Genomic DNA, 25,138 nt, shown 5'->3' on the forward strand with positions numbered 1-25,138 from the left:
CAGATTATTAAGAGAAGCCCATCCCACTATAACAACAACACAACAGATTATTAAGAGAAGCCCATCCTACTATAACAACAACACAACAGATTATTAAGAGAAGCCCATCCCACTATAACAACAACACAACAGATTATTAAGAGAAGCCCATCCCACTATAACAACACAGATTATTAAGAGTAGCCCATCCCACTATAACAACACAACAGATTAGTAAGAGAAGCCCATCCCACTATAACAACAACACAACAGATTATTAAGAGTAGCCCATCCCACTATAACAACAACACAACAGATTATTAAGAGAAGCCCAGCCCACTATAACAACACAACAGATTATTAAGAGAAGCCCATCCCACTAAAACAACAACACAACAGATTATTAAGAGAAGCCCATCCTACTATAACAACAACACAACAGATTATTAAGAGAAGCCCATCCCACTAAAACAACAACACAGATTATTAAGAGAAGCCCATCCCGCTAAAACAACAACACAACAGATTATTAAGAGAAGCCCATCCTACTATAACAACAACACAACAGATTATTAAGAGAAGCCCATCCCACTATAACAACAACACAACAGATTATTAAGAGTAGCCCATCCCACTATAACAACAACACAACAGATTATTAAGAGAAGCCCATCCCACTATAACAACACAACAGATTATTAAGAGAAGCCCATCCCACTATAACAACAACACAACAGATTATTAAGAGTAGCCCATCCCACTATAACAACAACACAACAGATTATTAAGAGAAGCCCATCCCACTATAACAACAACACAACAGATTATTAAGAGAAGCCCATCCCACTAAAACAACAACACAACAGATTATTAAGAGAAGCCCATCCCACTAAAACAACAACACAACAGATTATTAAGAGAAGCCCATCCCACTATAACAACAACAACACAGATTATTAAGAGAAGCCCATCCCACTATAACAACAACACAACAGATTATTAAGAGAAGCCCATCCCACTATAACAACACAACAGATTATTAAGAGAAGCCCATCCCACTATAACAACAACACAACAGATTATTAAGAGTAGCCCATCCCACTATAACAACAACACAACAGATTATTAAGAGAAGCCCATCCCACTATAACAACAACACAACAGATTATTAAGAGAAGCCCATCCCACTAAAACAACACAGATTATTAAGAGAAGCCCATCCCACTATAACAACAACACAACAGATTATTAAGAGAAGCCCATCCCACTATAACAACAACAACACAGATTATTAAGAGAAGCCCATCCCACTATAACAACAACACAACAGATTATTAAGAGAAGCCCATCCCACTAAAACAACACAGATTATTAAGAGAAGCCCATCCCACTAAAACAACACAGATTATTAAGAGAAGCCCATCCCACTATAACAACACAACAGATTATTAAGAGTAGCCCATCCCACTATAACAACAACACAACAGATTATTAAGAGAAGCCCATCCCACTATAACAACAACACAACAGATTATTAAGAGAAGCCCATCCCACTATAACAACAACACAACAGATTATTAAGAGAAGCCCATCCCACTATAACAACAACACAACAGATTATTAAGAGAAGCCCATCCCACTATAACAACAACACAACAGATTATTAAGAGAAGCCCATCCCACTATAACAACACAACAGATTATTAAGAGAAGCCCATCCCACTATAACAACAACACAACAGATTATTAAGAGAAGCCCATCCCACTAAAACAACAACACAACAGATTATTAAGAGAAGCCCATCCCACTATAACAACACAGATTATTAAGAGAAGCCCATCCCACTATAACAACAACAACACAGATTATTAAGAGAAGCCCATCCCACTATAACAACACAGATTATTAAGAGAAGCCCATCCCACTATAACAACACAGATTATTAAGAGAAGCCCATCCCACTAAAACAACAACACAACAGATTATTAAGAGAAGCCCATCCCACTAAAACAACAACACAACAGATTATTAAGAGAAGCCCATCCCACTATAACAACAACACAACAGATTATTAAGAGAAGCCCATCCCACTATAACAACAACACAACAGATTATTAAGAGAAGCCCATCCCACTATAACAACAACACAACAGATTATTAAGAGAAGCCCATCCCACTATAACAACAACAACAGATTATTAAGAGAAGCCCATCCCACTATAACAACAACACAACAGATTATTAAGAGAAGCCCATCCCACTATAACAACACAACAGATTATTAAGAGAAGCCCATCCCACTAAAACAACAACACAACAGATTATTAAGAGTAGCCCATCCCACTATAACAACAACACAACAGATTATTAAGAGTAGCCCATCCCACTATAACAACAACACAACAGATTATTAAGAGAAGCCCATCCCACTATAACAACAACACAACAGATTATTAAGAGTAGCCCATCCCACTATAACAACAACAGATTATTAAGAGTAGCCCATCCCACTATAACAACAACACAACAGATTATTAAGAGTAGCCCATCCCACTATAACAACAACACAACAGATTATTAAGAGTAGCCCATCCCACTATAACAACAACAGATTATTAAGAGTAGCCCATCCCACTATAACAACAACACAACAGATTATTAAGAGAAGCCCATCCCACTATAACAACAACACAACAGATTATTAAGAGTAGCCCATCCCACTATAACAACAACACAACAGATTATTAAGAGTAGCCCATCCCACTATAACAACAACAGATTATTAAGAGTAGCCCATCCCACTATAACAACAACAGATTATTAAGAGTAGCCCATCCCACTATAACAACAACACAACAGATTATTAAGAGTAGCCCATCCCACTATAACAACAACACAACAGATTATTAAGAGTAGCCCATCCCACTATAACAACAACAGATTATTAAGAGTAGCCCATCCCACTATAACAACAACACAACAGATTATTAAGAGAAGCCCATCCTACTATAACAACAACACAACAGATTATTAAGAGAAGCCCATCCCACTATAACAACAACACAACAGATTATTAAGAGTAGCCCATCCCACTATAACAACAACACAACAGATTATTAAGAGAAGCCCATCCCACTATAACAACAACACAACAGATTATTAAGAGAAGCCCATCCCACTAAAACAACAACACAACAGATTATTAAGAGAAGCCCATCCCACTAAAACAACAACACAACAGATTATTAAGAGAAGCCCATCCCACTATAACAACAACACAACAGATTATTAAGAGAAGCCCATCCCACTAAAACAACAACACAACAGATTATTAAGAGAAGCCCATCCCACTATAACAACAACACAGATTATTAAGAGAAGCCCATCCCACTATAACAACAACAGATTATTAAGAGAAGCCCATCCCACTATAACAACAACACAACAGATTATTAAGAGAAGCCCATCCCACTATAACAACAACACAACAGATTATTAAGAGAAGCCCATCCCACTAAAACAACAACACAACAGATTATTAAGAGAAGCCCATCCCACTATAACAACAACACAACAGATTATTAAGAGAAGCCCATCCCACTAAAACAACAACACAGATTATTAAGAGTAGCCCATCCCACTATAACAACAACACAACAGATTATTAAGAGAAGCCCATCCCACTAAAACAACAACAGATTATTAAGAGAAGCCCATCCTACTATAACAACAGATTATTAAGAGAAGCCCATCCCACTAAAACAACAACACAACAGATTATTAAGAGAAGCCCATCCCACTAAAACAACAACACAACAGATTATTAAGAGAAGCCCATCCCACTATAACAACAACACAGATTATTAAGAGTAGCCCATCCCACTAAAACAACAACACAACAGATTATTAAGAGAAGCCCATCCCACTATAACAACAACAGATTATTAAGAGAAGCCCATCCCACTATAACAACAACACAGATTATTAAGAGAAGCCCATCCCACTAAAACAACAACACAACAGATTAGTAAGAGAAGCCCATCCCACTAAAACAACAACACAACAGATTAGTAAGAGAAGCCCATCCCACTATAACAACAACACAACAGATTATTAAGAGAAGCCCATCCCACTATAACAACAACACAACAGATTATTAAGAGAAGCCCATCCCACTAAAACAACAACAACAGATTATTAAGAGTAGCCCATCCCACTATAACAACAACACAGATTATTAAGAGAAGCCCATCCCACTATAACAACAACACAACAGATTATTAAGAGAAGCCCATCCCACTATAACAACACAGATTATTAAGAGAAGCCCATCCCACTATAACAACAACACAACAGATTATTAAGAGTAGCCCATCCCACTAAAACAACACAGATTATTAAGAGAAGCCCATCCCACTATAACAACAACACAACAGATTATTAAGAGTAGCCCATCCCACTAAAACAACACAACAGATTATTAAGAGTAGCCCATCCCACTATAACAACAACACAGATTATTAAGAGAAGCCCATCCCACTATAACAACAACACAACAGATTATTAAGAGTAGCCCATCCCACTATAACAACACAACAGATTATTAAGAGAAGCCCATCCCACTATAACAACAACACAACAGATTATTAAGAGAAGCCCATCCTACTATAACAACAACACAACAGATTATTAAGAGAAGCCCATCCCACTATAACAACAACACAACAGATTATTAAGAGAAGCCCATCCCACTATAACAACACAGATTATTAAGAGTAGCCCATCCCACTATAACAACACAACAGATTAGTAAGAGAAGCCCATCCCACTATAACAACAACACAACAGATTATTAAGAGTAGCCCATCCCACTATAACAACAACACAACAGATTATTAAGAGAAGCCCAGCCCACTATAACAACACAACAGATTATTAAGAGAAGCCCATCCCACTAAAACAACAACACAACAGATTATTAAGAGAAGCCCATCCTACTATAACAACAACACAACAGATTATTAAGAGAAGCCCATCCCACTAAAACAACAACACAGATTATTAAGAGAAGCCCATCCCGCTAAAACAACAACACAACAGATTATTAAGAGAAGCCCATCCTACTATAACAACAACACAACAGATTATTAAGAGAAGCCCATCCCACTATAACAACAACACAACAGATTATTAAGAGTAGCCCATCCCACTATAACAACAACACAACAGATTATTAAGAGAAGCCCATCCCACTATAACAACACAACAGATTATTAAGAGAAGCCCATCCCACTATAACAACAACACAACAGATTATTAAGAGTAGCCCATCCCACTATAACAACAACACAACAGATTATTAAGAGAAGCCCATCCCACTATAACAACAACACAACAGATTATTAAGAGAAGCCCATCCCACTAAAACAACAACACAACAGATTATTAAGAGAAGCCCATCCCACTAAAACAACAACACAACAGATTATTAAGAGAAGCCCATCCCACTATAACAACAACACAACAGATTATTAAGAGAAGCCCATCCCACTAAAACAACAACACAACAGATTATTAAGAGAAGCCCATCCCACTATAACAACAACACAGATTATTAAGAGAAGCCCATCCCACTATAACAACAACAGATTATTAAGAGAAGCCCATCCCACTATAACAACAACACAACAGATTATTAAGAGAAGCCCATCCCACTATAACAACAACACAACAGATTATTAAGAGAAGCCCATCCCACTATAACAACAACACAACAGATTATTAAGAGAAGCCCATCCCACTAAAACAACAACACAGATTATTAAGAGTAGCCCATCCCACTATAACAACAACACAACAGATTATTAAGAGAAGCCCATCCCACTAAAACAACAACAGATTATTAAGAGAAGCCCATCCTACTATAACAACAGATTATTAAGAGAAGCCCATCCCACTAAAACAACAACACAACAGATTATTAAGAGAAGCCCATCCCACTAAAACAACAACACAACAGATTATTAAGAGAAGCCCATCCCACTATAACAACAACACAGATTATTAAGAGTAGCCCATCCCACTATAACAACAACAGATTATTAAGAGAAGCCCATCCCACTATAACAACAACACAGATTATTAAGAGAAGCCCATCCCACTAAAACAACAACACAACAGATTAGTAAGAGAAGCCCATCCCACTAAAACAACAACACAACAGATTAGTAAGAGAAGCCCATCCCACTAAAACAACAACACAACAGATTAGTAAGAGAAGCCCATCCCACTATAACAACAACACAACAGATTATTAAGAGAAGCCCATCCCACTATAACAACAACACAACAGATTATTAAGAGAAGCCCATCCCACTAAAACAACAACAACAGATTATTAAGAGTAGCCCATCCCACTATAACAACAACACAGATTATTAAGAGAAGCCCATCCCACTATAACAACAACACAACAGATTATTAAGAGAAGCCCATCCCACTATAACAACACAGATTATTAAGAGAAGCCCATCCCACTATAACAACAACACAACAGATTATTAAGAGTAGCCCATCCCACTAAAACACAGATTATTAAGAGAAGCCCATCCCACTATAACAACAACACAACAGATTATTAAGAGTAGCCCATCCCACTAAAACAACAACAGATTATTAAGAGTAGCCCATCCCACTATAACAACAACACAGATTATTAAGAGACGCCCATCCCACTATAACAACAACACAACAGATTATTAAGAGTAGCCCATCCCACTATAACAACACAACAGATTATTAAGAGAAGCCCATCCCACTATAACAACAACACAACAGATTATTAAGAGAAGCCCATCCTACTATAACAACAACACAACAGATTATTAAGAGAAGCCCATCCCACTATAACAACAACACAACAGATTATTAAGAGAAGCCCATCCCACTATAACAACACAGATTATTAAGAGTAGCCCATCCCACTATAACAACACAACAGATTAGTAAGAGAAGCCCATCCCACTATAACAACAACACAACAGATTATTAAGAGAAGCCCATCCCACTATAACAACACAGATTATTAAGAGTAGCCCATCCCACTAAAACAACAACACAACAGATTATTAAGAGTAGCCCATCCCACTATAACAACACAACAGATTATTAAGAGTAGCCCATCCCACTATAACAACAACAGATTATTAAGAGAAGCCCATCCCACTATAACAACAACACAACAGATTATTAAGAGAAGCCCATCCTACTATAACAACAACACAACAGATTAGTAAGAGAAGCCCATCCCACTAAAACAACAACTAAATCAACATGTTCATTAATACTGATTAAACTGTGTTCCAGCCCAGTCATTGGTCTGCCACACCTACGCAATGTTTAAGTGTGTGTGTGTGTGTGTGTGTGTGTGTGTGTGTGTGTGTGTGTGTGTGTGTGTGTGTGTGTGTGTGTCTCACCAGGTAGTGGTGGAGGTGTGGGGCTCTCGGGGCCCGCTGTTTCCTCCGTCCTCAGAGGGTCCACTCTGTGTTTCCTCTTCAGTCTCAGTTTACTAGTCTTCTTCTTAGTCTGCTCCACTGATACTGCGCTGCTCTCTGGAGTCTGTCTCTCGCTGTCCTCTTCCTCCTCCTCCTCTTCCTCTTCCTGCCCTCCTTCGCTGGCATCGTTGGCACCCCCACCCTGCCCTCCTGTCTGTCTCTTCTTCAGCTTGTCTTCATTCTGCATGGATGGAACACACATGGCACACACCCATTAATACAGCTGGAACCACCCCATGGCATTAATACAGCTGGAACACCCCATGGCATTAATACAGCTGGAACCACCCCCTGGCATTAATACAGCTGGAACCACCCCATGGCATTAATACAGCTGGAACACCCCATGACATTAATACAGCTGGAACCACCCCATGGCATTAATACAGCTGGAACCACCCCATGGCATTAATACAGCTGGAACCACCCCCTGGCATTAATACAGCTGGAACCACCCCATGGCATTAATACAGCTGGAACCACCCCATGGCATTAATACAGCTGGAACCACCCCATGGCATTAATACAGCTGGAACCACCCCCTGGCGTTAATACAGCTGGAACCACCCCCTGGCGTTAATACAGCTGGAACCACCCCCTGGCATTAATACAGCTGGAACCACCCCCTGGCATTAATACAGCTGGAACCACCCCATGGCATTAATACAGCTGGAACCACCCCATGGCATTAATACAGCTGGAACCACCCCATGACATTAATACAGCTGGAACCACCCCCTGGCATTAATACAGCTGGAACCACCCCATGGCATTAATACAGCTGGAACCACCCCATGACATTAATACAGCTGGAACCACCCCATGGCATTAATACAGCTGGAACCACCCCCTGGCGTTAATACAGCTGGAACCACCCCCTGGCATTAATACAGCTGGAACCATCCCCATGGCATTAATACAGCTGGAACCACCCCATGGCATTAATACAGCTGGAACACCCCATGGCATTAATACAGCTGGAACACCCCATGGCATTAATACAGCTGGAACCACCCCATGGCATTAATACAGCTGGAACCACCCCCTGGCATTAATACAGCTGGAACCACCCCCTGGCATTAATACAGCTGGAAACACCCCACGGCATTAATACAGCTGGAACCACCCCCTGGCATTAATACAGCTGGAACCACCCCCTGGCATTAATACAGCTGGAACACCCCATGGCATTAATACAGCTGGAACCACCCCATGACATTAATACAGCTGGAACACCCCCTGGCATTAATACAGCTGGAACCACCCCATGGCATTAATACAGCTGGAACCACCCCATGGCATTAATACAGCTGGAACCACCCCATGGCATTAATACAGCTGGAACACCCCCTGGCATTAATACAGCTGGAACCACCCCATGGCATTAATACAGCAGGAACCACCCCCTGGCGTTAATACAGCTGGAAACACCACATGACATTAATACAGCTGGAACACCCCCTGGCGTTAATACAGCTGGAACCACCCCCTAAAATTAATACAGCTGGAACCACCCCATGGCATTAATACAGCTGGAACCACCCCATGGCATTAATACAGCTGGAAACACCCCATGGCATTAATACAGCTGGAACCACCCCCTGGCGTTAATACAGTTGGAACACCCCCTGGCGTTAATACAGTTGGAATACCCCCTGGCGTTAATACAGCTGGAACACCCCCTGGCGTTAATACAGCTGGAACCACCCCCTGGCGTTAATACAGTTGGAACACCCCCTGGCGTTAATACAGTTGGAACACCCCCTGGCGTTAATACAGCTGGAACACCCCATGGCGTTAATACAGCTGGAAACACCCCGTGGCATTAATACAGCTGGAAACACCCCATGGCATTAATACAGCTGGAACCACCCCATGGCGTTAATACAGCTGGAAACACCCCATGGCATTAATACAGCTGGAAACACCCCGTGGAATTAATACAGCTGGAACCACCCCATGGCATTAATACAGCTGGAACCACCCCATGGCATTAATACAGCTGGAACCACCCCCTGGCATTAATACAGCTGGAACCACCCCGTGGAATTAATACAGCTGGAACCACCCCATGGCATTAATACAGCTGGAAACACCCCATGGCATTAATACAGCTGGAAACACCCCATGGCATTAATACAGCTGGAACCACCCCATGGCGTTAATACAGCTAGAAACACCCCCTGGCATTAATACAGCTGGAACCACCCCATGGCATTAATACAGCTGGAAACACCCCATGGCATTAATACAGCTGGAAACACCACATGGCATTAATACAGCTGGAACCACCCCATGGCATTAATACAGCTGGAACCACCCCATGGCATTAATACAGCTGGAAACACCCCATGGCATTAACACAGCTAGAACCACCCCGTGGCATTAATACAGCTGGAACCCCCCCATGGCATTAATACAGCTGGAAACACCCCATGGCATACACACATTAACACAGCTGGAACACCCCATGGCATTAATACAGCTAGAACCACCCCATGGCATTAATACAGCTGGAACCACCCCTGACATTAATACAGCTGGAACACCCCATGGCATTAATACAGCTGGAACCACCCCTGACATTAATACAGCTGGAACACCCCATGGCATTAATACAGCTGGAACACCCCATGGCATTAATACAGCTGGAACCACTCCATGGCATTAATACAGCTGGAAACACCCCATGGCGTTAATACAGCTGGAAACACCACATGGCATTAATACAGCTGGAACACCCCATGGCATTAATTCAGCTGGAACACCCCATGGCATTAATACAGCTGGAACACCCCATGGCATTAATACAGCTGGAAACACCCCCTGGCATTAATACAGCTGGAAACACCCCCTGGCATTAATACAGCTGGAAACACCCCATGGCATTAATACAGCTGGAACACCCCCTGGCGTTAACACAGCTGGAACCACCCCCTGGCATTAATACAGCTGGAACCACCCCACGGCGTTAATACAGCTGGAACCACCCCCTGGCATTAATACAGCTGGAAACACCCCATGGCATTAATACAGCTGGAAACACCCCATGGCATTAATACAGCTGGAAACACCCCATGGCATTAATACAGCTGGAACCACCCCATGACATTAATACAGCTGGAACCACCCCATGGCATTAATACAGCTGGAACCACCCCATGGCATTAATACAGCTGGAACCACCCCATGGCATTAATACAGCTGGAAACACCCCATGGCATTAATACAGCTGGAACCACCCCATGGCATTAATACAGCTGGAACCACCCCATGACATTAATACAGCTGGAAACACCCCATGACATTAATACAGCTGGAAACACCCCATGGCATTAATACAGCTGGAAACACCCCATGGCATTAATACAGCTGGAACCACCCCATGACATTAATACAGCTGGAACCACCCCATGGCATTAATACAGCTGGAACCACCCCATGACATTAATACAGCTGGAACCACCCCATGGCATTAATACAGCTGGAACCACCCCATGGCGTTAATACAGCTGGAACCACCCCATGGCATTAATACAGCTGGAACCACCCCACGGCATTAATACAGCTGGAACCACCCCATGTCATTAATACGGCTGGAACCACCCCATGGCATTAATACAGCTGGAAACACCCCATGGCATTAATACAGCTGGAACCACCCCATGGCATACACACATTAACACAGCTGGAACACCCAACCCATTGACTGTGCGGCTCAAATGGCACCCTATTCCCTAAAGGGGACACTACAACGAACACATAGGGCTCAGATCAAAACTAGTGCACTACATAGGGAATAGGGTGCCATAGGGCTCAGATCAAAACTAGTGCACTACATAGGGAATAGGGTTCTATAGGGCACTGGTCAAAACTAGTGCACTATATAGGGAATAGGGTTCTATAGGGCTCTGGTCAAAACTAGTGCACTATATAGGGAATAGGGTTCTATAGGGCTCTGGTCAAAACTAGTGCACTACATAGGGAATAGGGTTCTATAGGGCTCTGGTCTAAACTAGTGCACTATATAGGGAATAGGGTTCTACAGGGCTCTGGTCAAAACTAGTGCACCACATAGGGAATAGGGTTCTATAGGGCTCTGGTCTAAAGTAGTGCACTACATTGGGAATAGGGTTCTATAGGGCTCTGGTCAAAACTAGTGCACTACATAGGGAACAGGGTGCCATAGGGCTCTGGTCAAAACTAGTGCACTACGTAGGGAGCCATTTCAAAACAAATCAACAAAAGTGATGCTGATTGACCCAGTGTATTCCACACCTCATTGATGACGTTGCCTATTGGCTGGAAGGGGCTGGGTACGTCGTCGGTCTCCTCCTCCTCCTGCAGTGTCCGACCCTCCCTCTCCGCCTCCTCTCTCTCCTGACGGTCTCTGGGAACAGGGAAACAAAAAGGACTTTATTTTTACCTAACATTTTAACTAGGCAAGTCAATGACAGCCTAAAATTCAGCTGGTTAATGTTCCTGTCACTAAGGTGTGATATCTCTCCTAACCAGCTGGTTAATGTCACTAAGGTGTGATATCTCTCCTATTGTCTACTGTATTGTCCCTGTCACTAAGGTGTGATCTCTCTCCTATTGTCTACTGTATTGTCCCTGTCACTAAGGTGTGATCTCTCTCCTATTGTCTACTGTATTGTCCCTGTCACTAAGGTGTGATATCTCTCCTATTGTCTACTGTATTGTTCCTGGTTCGTTTCTTAACCTCCATTGATGCTGCAACACAACGTCCCCACGGGCATAGTAAAGTTCCTCTCTCCTCCTCTCCACCTCCTCCTCCCCTCCTCCTCCACACCTCTCCTCTTCTCCTCCTCCCCCTCCCTCCTCCCCTCCCTCCTCCCCTCCTCCTCCACACCTCTCCTCTTCTCCTCATCCACCTCCCCCTCACCTCTCCTCCTCCTCCTCCTCCCCCTCTCCTCCTCCTCCTCCTCCCCCTCACCTCCTCCTCCTCCTCCTCCTCCCCCTCACCTCTCCTCCTCCTCCCCCTCACCTCTCCTCCTCCTCCTCCCCCTCACCTCTCCTCCTCCTCCTCCCCCTCACCTCTCCTCCCCCTCACCTCTCCTCCTCCTCCCCCTCACCTCTCCTCCTCCTCCCCCTCACCTCTCCTCCTCCTCCCCTCACCTCTCCTCCTCCTCCCCCTCACCTCTCCTCCTCCTCCTCCCCCTCACCTCTCCTCCTCCTCCTCCCCCTCACCTCTCCTCCTCCTCCCCCTCACCTCTCCTCCTCCTCCCCCTCACCTCTCCTCCTCCTCCTCCCCCTCACCTCTCCTCCCCCTCACCTCTCCTCCCCCTCACCTCTCCTCCTCCTCCTCACCTCTCCTCCCCCTCACCTCTCCTCCCCCTCACCTCTCCTCCTCCTCCTCCCCCTCACCTCCCCCTCACCTCTCCTCCTCCTCCTCCCCCTCACCTCTCCTCCCCCTCACCTCTCCTCCCCCTCACCTCTCCTCCCCCTCACCTCTCCTCCCCCTCACCTCTCCTCCCCCTCACCTCTCCTCCTCCTCCTCCCCCTCACCTCTCCTCCTCCTCCTCCCCCTCACCTCTCCTCCTCCTCCTCCTCCTCCTCCTCCCCCTCACCTCTCCTCCTCCTCCTCCTCCCCCTCACCTCTCCTCCCCTCTCCTCCTCCTCCTCCCCCTCACCTCTCCTCCTCCTCCTCCCCCTCACCTCTCCTCCTCCTCCTCCTCCTCCCCCTCACCTCTCCTCCTCCTCCTCCTCCTCCCCCTCACCTCTCCTCCTCCTCCTCCCCCTCACCTCTCCTCCTCCTCCTCCTCCCCCTCACCTCTCCTCCTCCTCCTCCTCCCCCTCACCTCTCCTCCTCCTCCTCCCTCACCTCTCCTCCTCCTCCTCCCTCACCTCTCCTCCTCCTCCTCACCTCTCCTCCTCCTCCTCACCTCTCCTCCTCCCCCTCACCTCTCCTCCTCCCCCTCACCTCTCCTCCTCCCCCTCACCTCTCCTCCTCCCCCTCACCTCTCCTCCTCCTCCTCCCCCTCACCTCTCCTCCTCCTCCTCCCCCTCACCTCTCCTCCTCCTCCTCCCCCTCACCTCTCCTCCTCCTCCCCCTCACCTCTCCTCCCGTATCCTCCCCCTCACCTCTCCTCCTCCTCCTCCCCCTCACCTCTCCTCCCGTATCCTCACCTCTCCTCCCGTATCCTCACCTCTCCTCCCGTATCCTCCGTACTCTCTCCTGTCTCTCTTTCTTCTCCTGTTCCTCCTGAGCCCTCTGTTCGGCCGTGTCCTTCCGGACGCGTTCAGAGATGGCTTCGTAGTCTTTAGCGATGTTGTTGAGCAGCCAGTTGAGTCCGTTCCTGATGGACTTGTCCCCCTTCTTACCACGGCCCAGAACAGCAGAACACGGCTCCTGAAAACACACAGGAAGTCAGACGGATAGAGAGACAATGTCACACAACATTTGATTTCTTAACTCATATATTTTATAGACAGCTATTCTCACAAGAGAGAGAACAATAGGGAGGGGTCATTGTTGACACCAAGAGGAACTCTTTGCTAATATAATGTATGAAGAACAATCCTGACCAGCTGCAACACGGTACAGCCTCAAAGCCACAGTACTACAGTTACTACAGGTGTAGTTTAACAAGGTAAAGCCTCATAGCCACAGTACTACAGTTACTACAGGTGTAGTTTAACAAGGTAAAGCCTCATAGCCACAGTACTACAGTTACTACAGGTGTAGTTTAACAAGGTACAGCCTCATAGCCACAGTACTACAGTTACTACAGGTGTAGTTTAACAAGGTAAAGCCTCATAGCCACAGTACTACAGGTGTAGTTTAACAAGGTAAAGCCTCATAGCCACAGTACTACAGGTGTAGTTTAACAAGGTAAAGCCTCATAGCCACAGTACTACAGTTACTACAGGTGTAGTTTAACAAGGTAAAGCCTCATAGCCACAGTACTACAGTTACTACAGGTGTAGTTTAACAAGGTAAAGCCTCATAGCCACAGTACTACAGTTACTACAGGTGTAGTTTAACAAGGTAAAGCCACAGTACTACAGTTACTACAGGTGTAGTTTAACAAGGTAAAGCCTCATAGCCACAGTACTACAGTTACTACAGGTGTAGTGTAACAAGGTAAAGCCTCATAGCCACAGTACTACAGTTACTACAGGTGTAGTTTAACAAAATAAAGCCACAGTACTACAGTTACTACAGGTGTAGTGTAACAAGGTAAAGCCTCATAGCCACAGTACTACAGGTGTAGTTTAACAGGGTACAGCCTCATAGCCACAGTACTACAGGTGTAGTTTAACAAGGTAAAGCCTCATAGCCACAGTACTACAGTTACTACAGGTGTAGTTTAACAAGGTAAAGCCTCATAGCCACAGTACTACAGTTACTACAGGTGTAGTTTAACAAGGTAAAGCCTCATAGCCACAGTACTACAGTTACTACAGGTGTAGTTTAACAAGGTAAAGCCTCATAGTCACAGTACTACAGTTACTACAGGTGTAGTTTAACAAGGTAAAGCCTCATAGCCACAGTACTACAGGTGTAGTTTAACAAGGTAAAGCCTCATAGCCACAGTACTACAGTTACTACAGGTGTATTATAACAAGGTAAAGTCTCATAGCCACAGTACTACAGGTGTATTATAACAAGGTAAAGCTTCATAGCCACAGTACTACAGTTACTACAGGTGTAGTTTAACAAGGTAAAGCCTCATAGCCACAGTACTACAGTTACTACAGGTGTAGTGTAACAAGGTAAAGTCTCATAGCCACAGTACTACAGTTACTACAGGTGTAGTTTAACAAGGTAAAGCCTCATAGCCACAGTACTACAGTTACTACAGGTGTAGTTTAACAAGGTAAAGCCTCATAGCCACAGTACTACAGTTACTACAGGTGTATTATAACAAGGTAAAGCCTCATAGCCACAGTACTACAGTTACTACAGGTGTATTATAACAAGGTAAAGCCTCATAGCCACAGTACTACAGGTGTAGTTTAACAAGGTAAAGCCTCATAGCCACAGTACTACAGGTGTAGTGTAACAAGGTAAAGCCACAGTACTACAGTTACTACAGGTGTAGTGTAACAAGGTAAAGCCTCATAGCCACAGTACTACAGTTACTACAGGTGTAGTTTAACAAGGTAAAGCCTCATAGCCACAGTACTACAGTTACTACAGGTGTAGTTTAACAAGGTAAAGCCTCATAGCCACAGTACTACAGTTACTACAGGTGTAGTATAACAAGGTACAGCCTCATAGCCACAGTACTACAGTTACTACAGGTGTAGTATAACAAGGTAAAGCCTCATAGCCACAGTACTACAGGTGTAGTATAACAAGGTAAAGCCTCATAGCCACAGTACTACAGTTACTACAGGTGTAGTTTAACAAGGTAAAGCCTCATAGCCACAGTACTACAGTTACTACAGGTGTAGTATAACAAGGTAAAGCCTCATAGCCACAGTACTACAGGTGTAGTATAACAAGGTAAAGCCTCATAGCCACAGTACTACAGTTACTACAGGTGTAGTTTAACAAGGTAAAGCCTCATAGCCACAGTACTACAGTTACTACAGGTGTAGTATAACAAGGTAAAGCCTCATAGCCACAGTACTACAGTTACTACAGGTGTAGTTTAACAAGGTAAAGCCTCATAGCCACAGTACTACAGTTACTACAGGTGTAGTTTAACAAGGTAAAGCCTCATAGCCACAGTACTACAGTTACTACAGGTGTAGTATAACAAGGTACAGCCTCATAGCCACAGTACTACAGTTACTACAGGTGTAGTATAACAAGGTAAAGCCTCATAGCCACAGTACTACAGGTGTAGTATAACAAGGTAAAGCCTCATAGCCACAGTACTACAGTTACTACAGGTGTAGTTTAACAAGGTAAAGCCTCATAGCCACAGTACTACAGTTACTACAGGTGTAGTATAACAAGGTAAAGCCTCATAGCCACAGTACTACAGGTGTAGTATAACAAGGTAAAGCCTCATAGCCACAGTACTACAGTTACTACAGGTGTAGTTTAACAAGGTAAAGCCTCATAGCCACAGTACTACAGTTACTACAGGTGTAGTATAACAAGGTAAAGCCTCATAGCCACAGTACTACAGTTACTACAGGTGTAGTTTAACAAGGTAAAGCCTCATAGCCACAGTACTACAGTTACTACAGGTGTAGTTTAACAAGGTAAAGCCTCATAGCCACAGTACTACAGTTACTACAGGTGTAGTACTACAAGGTAAAGCCACAGTACTACAGTTACTACAGGTGTAGTTTAACAAGGTAAAGCCACAGTACTACAGTACTACAGGTGTAGTACTTCAAGGTAAAGCCACAGTACTTCAGTAACTACAGGTGAAGTATTGAGAGAAACCACAGCATCACTCACGATCTGACAGAGACACTTGTTCTCGTTCACTAGCTTCTCCAATGACAGGTTCTCGATGATGTCTGCCTCAGCCAATGCCCCGTCCCGATCCTGCTTGTTAGCCAATCTGTGGAGATGACAGGGATATGTCAGAAACAGGTGTCAGACAGCAGGTGGCGTGTGTGTGTGTGTGTGTGTGTGTGTGTGTGTGTGTGTTGGTTCTTCTATCCTTGTGGGGACCTACAATCTCAGAAATCCCCGACAAGGATCGTAAAACAAGGGAAATTCTCCCTCGTCCCAATGAGGACAAAGGCTATTTGAAGCTTAAGAGGTTTAGGGTTACAATTAGGCTTAGAATTAGGGTACGAGGTTAGCGGTTACGGGAAAGGTAAGGGAAAATAGTTTTTTTTTGTAATAGAAATGAATTGTAGGAGGATGAGGATGTGAGACAGAAACATATGGAGTGGGGGGAGGATACTTCAGGATCAAATGCAGCCAGTCAGGCTTCTGGAACTATAGTTGGATTCCTGCTAACATGGATTCCCTTTCACAACAAGTTGTTCAGGAACTACAGTTGGATTCCTGCTAACATGGATTCCCTTTCACAACAAGTTGTTCAGGAACTATAGTTGGATTCCTGCTAACATGGATTCCCTTTCACAACAAGTTGTTCAGGAACTATAGTTGGATTCCTGCTAACATGGATTCCCTTTCACAACAAGTTGTTCTGGAACTATAGTTGGATTCCTGCTAACATGGATTCCCTTTCACAACAAGTTGTTCAGGAACTACAGTTGGATTCTCTTTCACAACAAGTTGTTCAGGAACTACAGTTGGATTCTCTTTCACAACAAGTTGTTCAGGAACTACAGTTGGATTCTCTTTCACAACAAGTTGTTCTGGAACTACAGTTGGATTCTCTTTCACAACAAGTTGTTCTGGAACTACAGTTGGATTCTCTTTCACAACAAGTTGTTCTGGAACTACAGTTGGATTCTCTTTCACAACAAGTTGTTCTGGAACTACAGTTGGATTCTCTTTCACAACAAGTTGTTCTGGAACTACAGTTGGATTCCCTTTCACAACATGTTGTTCTGGAACTACAGTTGGATTCTCTTTCACAACAAGTTGTTCAGGAACTACAGTTGGATTCTCTTTCACAACAAGTTGTTCTGGAACTACAGTTGGATTCTCTTTCACAACAAGTTGTTCAGGAACTACAGTTGGATTCTCTTTCACAACATGTTGTTCTGGAACTACAGTTGGATTCTCTTTCACAACAAGTTGTTCTGGAACTACAGTTGGATTCTCTTTCACAACAAGTTGTTCTGGAACTACAGTTGGATTCTCTTTCACAACAAGTTGTTCTGGAACTACAGTTGGATTCTCTTTCACAACAAGTTGTTCTGGAACTACAGTTGGATTCCCTTTCACAACATGTTGTTCTGGAACTACAGTTGGATTCTCTTTCACAACAAGTTGTTCAGGAACTACAGTTGGATTCTCTTTCACAACAAGTTGTTCTGGAACTACAGTTGGATTCTCTTTCACAACAAGTTGTTCAGGAACTACAGTTGGATTCCCTTTCACAACATGTTGTTCTGGAACTACAGTTGGATTCCTGCTAACATGGATTCTCTTTCACAACAAGTTGTTCTGGAACTATAGTTGGATTCCCTTTCACAACAAGTTGTTCTGGAACTATAGTTGGATTCCCTTTCACAACAAGTTGTTCAGGAACTACAGTTGGATTCTCTTTCACAACATGTTGTTCTGGAACTACAGTTGGATTCCTGCTAACATGGATTCCCTTTCACAATATGTTGTGCAGGAACTATAGTTGGATTCCTGCTAACATGGATTCCCTTTCACAACAAGTTGTGCAGAATATAATACGCTACTTTAAAAAGAGGCAGACAGACAGACAGACAGACAGACAGACAGACAGACAGACAGACAGACAGACAGACAGACAGACAGACGGCCAGGTTTAGAGCTCAGACAGTAACTCACACTAGGACAGGTTTAGAGCTCAGACAGTAACTCACACTAGGACATGTTTAGAACTCAGACAGTAACTCACACTAGGACAGGTTTAGAGCTCAGACAGTAACTCACACTAGGACATGTTTAGAACTCAGACAGTAACTCACACTAGGACAGGTTTAGAGCTCAGACAGTAACTCACACTAGGACATGTTTAGAACTCAGACAGTAACTCACACTAGGACATGTTTAGAACTCAGACAGACAGTAACTCACAGTAGACCAGGTTTAGAGCTCAGACAGTGACTCACACTAGGCCAGGTTTAGAGCTCAGACAGTGACTCACACTAGGCCAGGTTTAGAGCTCAGAGTGACTCACACTGGGCCAGGTTTAGAGCTCAGACAGACTAACTCACACTGGGCCAGGTTTAGAGCTCAGACAGACTAACTCACACTGGGCCAGGTTTAGAGCTCAGACAGACTAACTCACACTGGGCCAGGTTTAGAGCTCAGAGTGACTCACACTGGGCCAGGTTTAGAGCTCAGACAGACTAACTCACACTGGGCCAGGTTTAGAGCTCAGACAGACTAACTCACACTGGGCCAGGTTTAGAGCTCAGACAGACTAACTCACACTGGGCCAGGTTTAGAGCTCAGAGTGACTCACACTGGGCCAGGTTTAGAGCTCAGAGTGACTCACACTGGGCCAGGTTTAGAGCTCAGAGTGACTCACACTGGGCCAGGTTTAGAGCTCAGAGTGACTCACACTGGGCCAGGTTTAGAGCTCAGAGTGACTCACACTGGGCCAGGTTTAGCGCTCAGAGTGACTCACACTGGGCCAGGTTTAGCGCTCAGAGTGACTCACACTGGGCCAGGTTTAGCGCTCAGAGTGACTCACACTGGGCCAGGTTTAGCGCTCAGAGTGACTCACACTGGGCCAGGTTTAGCGCTCAGAAAGACTCACACTGGGCCAGGTTTAGCGCTCAGAGTGACTCACACTGGGCCAGGTTTAGCGCTCAGAGTGACTCACACAGGGCCAGGTTTAGCGCTCAGAGTGACTCACACTGGGCCAGGTTTAGCGCTCAGAGTGACTCACACTGGGCCAGGTTTAGCGCTCAGAGTGACTCACACTGGGCCAGGTTTAGCGCTCAGAGTGACTCACACTGGGCCAGGTTTAGCGCTCAGAGTGACTCACACTGGGCCAGGTTTAGCGCTCAGAGTGACTCACACTGGGCCAGGTTTAGCGCTCAGAGTGACTCACACTGGGCCAGGTTTAGAGCTCAGAGTGACTCACACTGGGCCAGGTTTACCGCTCAGAGTGACTCACACTGGGCCAGGTTTAGAGCTCAGAGTGACTCACACTGGGCCAGGTTTAGAGCTCAGAGTGACTCACACTGGGCCAGGTTTAGAGCTCAGAGTGACTCACACTGGGCCAGGTTTAGAGCTCAGAGTGACTCACACTGGGCCAGGTTTAGAGCTCAGAGTGACTCACACTGGGCCAGGTTTAGAGCTCAGAGTGACTCACACTGGGCCAGGTTTAGAGCTCAGAGTGACTCACACTGGGCCAGGTTTAGAGCTCAGAGTGACTCACACTGGGCCAGGTTTAGAGCTCAGAGTGACTCACACTGGGCCAGGTTTAGAGCTCAGAGTGACTCACACTGGGCCAGGTTTAGAGCTCAGAGTGACTCACACTGGGCCAGGTTTAGAGCTCAGAGTGACTCACACTGGGCCAGGTTTAGAGCTCAGAGTGACTCACACTGGGCCAGGTTTAGAGCTCAGAGTGACTCACACTGGGCCAGGTTTAGAGCTCAGACAGTAACTCACACTGGGCCAGGTTTAGAGCTCAGACAGTAACTCACACTGGGCCAGGTTTAGAGCTCAGACAGTAACTCACACTGGGCCAGGTTTAGAGCTCAGACAGTAACTCACACTGGGCCAGGTTTAGAGCTCAGACAGTAACTCACACTGGGCCAGGTTTAGAGCTCAGACAGTAACTCACACTGGGCCAGGTTTAGAGCTCAGACAGTAACTCACACTGGGCCAGGTTTAGAGCTCAGACAGTAACTCACACTGGGCCAGGTTTAGAGCTCAGACAGTAACTCACACTGGGCCAGGTTTAGAGCTCAGAGTGACTCACACTGGGCCAGGTTTAGAGCTCAGAGTGACTCACACTGGGCCAGGTTTAGAGCTCAGAGTGACTCACACTGGGCCAGGTTTAGAGCTCAGAGTGACTCACACTGGGCCAGGTTTAGAGCTCAGAGTGACTCACACTGGGCCAGGTTTAGAGCTCAGAGTGACTCACACTGGGCCAGGTTTAGAGCTCAGAGTGACTCACACTGGGCCAGGTTTAGAGCTCAGAGTGACTCACACTGGGCCAGGTTTAGCGCTCAGAGTGACTCACACTGGGCCAGGTTTAGCGCTCAGAGTGACTCACACTGGGCCAGGTTTAGCGCTCAGAGTGACTCACACTGGGCCAGGTTTAGCGCTCAGAGTGACTCACACAGGGCCAGGTTTAGCGCTCAGAGTGACTCACACAGGGCCAGGTTTAGCGCTCAGAGTGACTCACACTGGGCCAGGTTTAGCGCTCAGAGTGACTCACACTGGGCCAGGTTTAGCGCTCAGAGTGACTCACACTGGGCCAGGTTTAGCGCTCAGAGTGACTCACACTGGGCCAGGTTTAGCGCTCAGAGTGACTCACACTGGGCCAGGTTTAGCGCTCAGAGTGACTCACACTGGGCCAGGTTTAGCGCTCAGAGTGACTCACACTGGGCCAGGTTTAGCGCTCAGAGTGACTCACACTGGGCCAGGTTTACCGCTCAGAGTGACTCACACTGGGCCAGGTTTAGAGCTCAGAGTGACTCACACTGGGCCAGGTTTAGAGCTCAGAGTGACTCACACTGGGCCAGGTTTAGAGCTCAGAGTGACTCACACTGGGCCAGGTTTAGAGCTCAGAGTGACTCACACTGGGCCAGGTTTAGAGCTCAGAGTGACTCACACTGGGCCAGGTTTAGAGCTCAGAGTGACTCACACTGGGCCAGGTTTAGAGCTCAGAGTGACTCACACTGGGCCAGGTTTAGAGCTCAGAGTGACTCACACTGGGCCAGGTTTAGAGCTCAGAGTGACTCACACTGGGCCAGGTTTAGAGCTCAGAGTGACTCACACTGGGCCAGGTTTAGAGCTCAGAGTGACTCACACTGGGCCAGGTTTAGAGCTCAGAGTGACTCACACTGGGCCAGGTTTAGAGCTCAGAGTGACTCACACTGGGCCAGGTTTAGAGCTCAGAGTGACTCACACTGGGCCAGGTTTAGAGCTCAGAGTGACTCACACTGGGCCAGGTTTAGAGCTCAGAGTGACTCACACTGGGCCAGGTTTAGAGCTCAGAGTGACTCACACTGGGCCAGGTTTAGAGCTCAGAGTGACTCACACTGGGCCAGGTTTAGAGCTCAGAGTGACTCACACTGGGCCAGGTTTAGAGCTCAGAGTGACTCACACTGGGCCAGGTTTAGAGCTCAGACAGTAACTCACACTGGGCCAGGTTTAGAGCTCAGACAGTAACTCACACTGGGCCAGGTTTAGAGCTCAGAGTGACTCACACTGGGCCAGGTTTAGAGCTCAGAGTGACTCACACTGGGCCAGGTTTAGAGCTCAGACAGTAACTCACACTGGGCCAGGTTTAGAGCTCAGACAGTGACTCACACTAGGCCAGGTTTAGAGCTCAGACAGTGACTCACACTGGGCCAGGTTTAGAGCTCAGACAGTAACTCACACTAGGCCAGGTTTAGAGCTCAGACAGTGACTCACACTAGACCAGGTTTAGAGCTCAGACAGTAACTCACACTAGGCCAGGTTTAGAGCTCAGACAGTGACTCACACTAGGCCAGGTTTAGAGCTCAGACAGTAACTCACACTAGGACAGGTTTAGAGCTCAGACAGTAACTCACACTAGGACAGGTTTAGAGCTCAGACAGTGACTCACACTAGACCAGGTTTAGAGCTCAGACAGTAACTCACACTAGGCCAGGTTTAGAGCTCAGACAGTGACTCACACTAGGCCAGGTTTAGAGCTCAGACAGTAACTCACACTAGGACAGGTTTCCCAGCGATGCGAGGGTGTCGTAGGACCTCAGCCATGGTGTCCCTGGTCTCCTGGATCCTCTGCACATCACTGGAGTCCACCACGAACACCACCCCGTACGACTCGCTGTAGTAGTTCTTCCAGATGCCCCTGATCACATTGGAGTCATTTAGCAGACTCTTATCCAGAGCCACTCACAGGCAAGTGCATTCAACTACACGTTTAGTAGGGGGGGGGGGACAACCACATATCACAGCCACTATAGCACACTAGCCATTTAATAGTCCTATCAGCAGAATCAGGGCAGAAAGTGCAGGTGTGAGTGTCGGAAAGACAACAAGTATATAAAGACCTGATTCTCTTCCCTCCGCCCAGGTCAAAGATGGTGACCTCAAACTTCCCCTGCTTCAGATCCACCTTGGAGAAGCCTACCGTAGGGGCCACGTCCTCTGGGCTCTCTGTGATGGAACACGACACACGTTCAGCGACGACGAAGAGAACGAGCCAACATCTCACATGTCTAATAGAGTAGAATAAGAAGTGAGTGATTCAAGTCAAGACGACCCACTCACCTCCCTGGATCCCGCGTACTGTAGCAGTCTTCCCGGCGTTGTCAAGTCCGACCATCACCAGTGTTATTTTCCTAAAAACACACCACAGAGAAGGTGGATTACGAGAGAGATGACACAGGGACTCAAATGGAGGTGTGGTAGGAGAAAGACATGCAGGACAAAATTCACATGGGGGGGGTACTCTACAACATGTCATGTGACTCATGACGTGTCCCTTCTATAAAGGATAGAGAGCAACATTAGTAAGCAAGACATATCTGGGGTGGCAGGTAGCCTAGTGGTTAGAGTGTAGAGGCGGCAGGTCGCCTAGTGGTTAGAGTGTAGAGGCGGCAGGTGGCCTAGTGGTTAGAGTGTAGAGGCGGCAGGTGGCCTAGTGGTTAGAGTGTAGAGGCGGCAGGTGGCCTAGTGGTTAGAGTGTAGAGGCGGCAGGTCGCCTAGTGGTTAGAGTGTAGAGGCGGCAGGTGGCCTAGTGGTTAGAGCGTAGGGGCGGCAGGTAGCCTAGTGGTTAGAGTGTAGGGGCGGCAGGTAGTCTAGTGGTTAGAGTGTAGAGGCGGCAGGTGGCCTAGTGGTTAGACCGTAGAGGCGGCAGGTCGCCTAGTGGTTAGAGTGTAGAGGGGGCAGGTAGCCTAGTGGTTAGAGTGTAGAGGGGGCAGGTAGCCTAGTGGTTAGAGTGTAGAGGTGGCAGGTAGTCTAGTGGTTAGAGTGTAGAGGCGGCAGGTAGTCTAGTGGTTAGAGTGTAGAGGTGGCAGGTAGCCTAGTGGTTAGAGCGTTCGGCCAGTAACCGGAAGGTTGCGAGTTCGAATCCCCGAGCTGACAAGGTAAAAATCTGTCATTCTGCCCCCTGAACAAGGCAGTTAACCCACTGTTCCCCGGTAGGCCGTCATTGTAAATAAGAATTTGTTCTTAACTGACTTGCCTAGTTAAATAAATGTACAATAAATAAATATTGATTTTATAGCTTGAGTCACTTCCAAAGAAACCATTGAACACCGGTCTCCACACAGAAACGCTGAATAATCTGATATTAGCCTCTAATGCATCGGTCAGGCAGGCAGACAGGTACTGCCCTCACCTCACCCTGTCCTTCAGACATTACTGGTTCAGGTGGTAACTGTAAGAGGGGCTTAGCCAGCAGCCCAGGTCACTAATACAGCCCCCCCCTGTCTACCTAACACACACACACACATTCTGACAACACACACACACACACACACATTCTGACAACACACACACATTCTGACAACACACACACACTCACATTCTGACAACACACACACACTCACATTCTGACAACACACACACACTCACATTCTGACAACACACACACACTCACATTCTGACAACACACACACATTCTGACAACACACACACACACATTCTGACAACACACACACACACTCACATTCTGACAACACACACACATTCTGACAACACACACACACACACATTCTGACAACACACACACTCACTTTCTGACAACACACACACTCACATTCTGACAACACACACACACACATTCTGACAACACACACACACACACATTCTGACAACACACACACACTCACATTCTGACAACACACACACACTCACATTCTGACAACACAC

At 45.9% G+C, this 25,138-nt stretch overlaps 1 protein-coding gene across 1 annotated transcript in view; it reads right to left on the minus strand.

Moving 5' to 3' along the window:
• LOC129842138 (ADP-ribosylation factor-like protein 13B) overlaps nucleotides 1-25,138 on the minus strand; it is a 50,323-nt gene that overhangs the window by 15,084 nt on the left and 10,101 nt on the right. Inside the window, exons 2-8 of the mRNA XM_055910545.1 lie at nucleotides 23,534-23,604; nucleotides 23,314-23,419; nucleotides 22,968-23,111; nucleotides 16,922-17,027; nucleotides 13,704-13,906; nucleotides 11,812-11,923; nucleotides 7,456-7,714 (exon numbers count right to left, since the gene is read on the minus strand). Coding sequence (XP_055766520.1) covers nucleotides 7,456-7,714; nucleotides 11,812-11,923; nucleotides 13,704-13,906; nucleotides 16,922-17,027; nucleotides 22,968-23,111; nucleotides 23,314-23,419; nucleotides 23,534-23,604 — 1,001 coding nt within the window. The remainder of the gene's footprint in view (nucleotides 1-7,455; nucleotides 7,715-11,811; nucleotides 11,924-13,703; nucleotides 13,907-16,921; nucleotides 17,028-22,967; nucleotides 23,112-23,313; nucleotides 23,420-23,533; nucleotides 23,605-25,138) is intronic.

Source organism: Salvelinus fontinalis, unplaced genomic scaffold (genome assembly GCF_029448725.1).
Source record: "Salvelinus fontinalis isolate EN_2023a unplaced genomic scaffold, ASM2944872v1 scaffold_0017, whole genome shotgun sequence".
NCBI classification, from domain to species: domain Eukaryota; kingdom Metazoa; phylum Chordata; class Actinopteri; order Salmoniformes; family Salmonidae; genus Salvelinus; species Salvelinus fontinalis.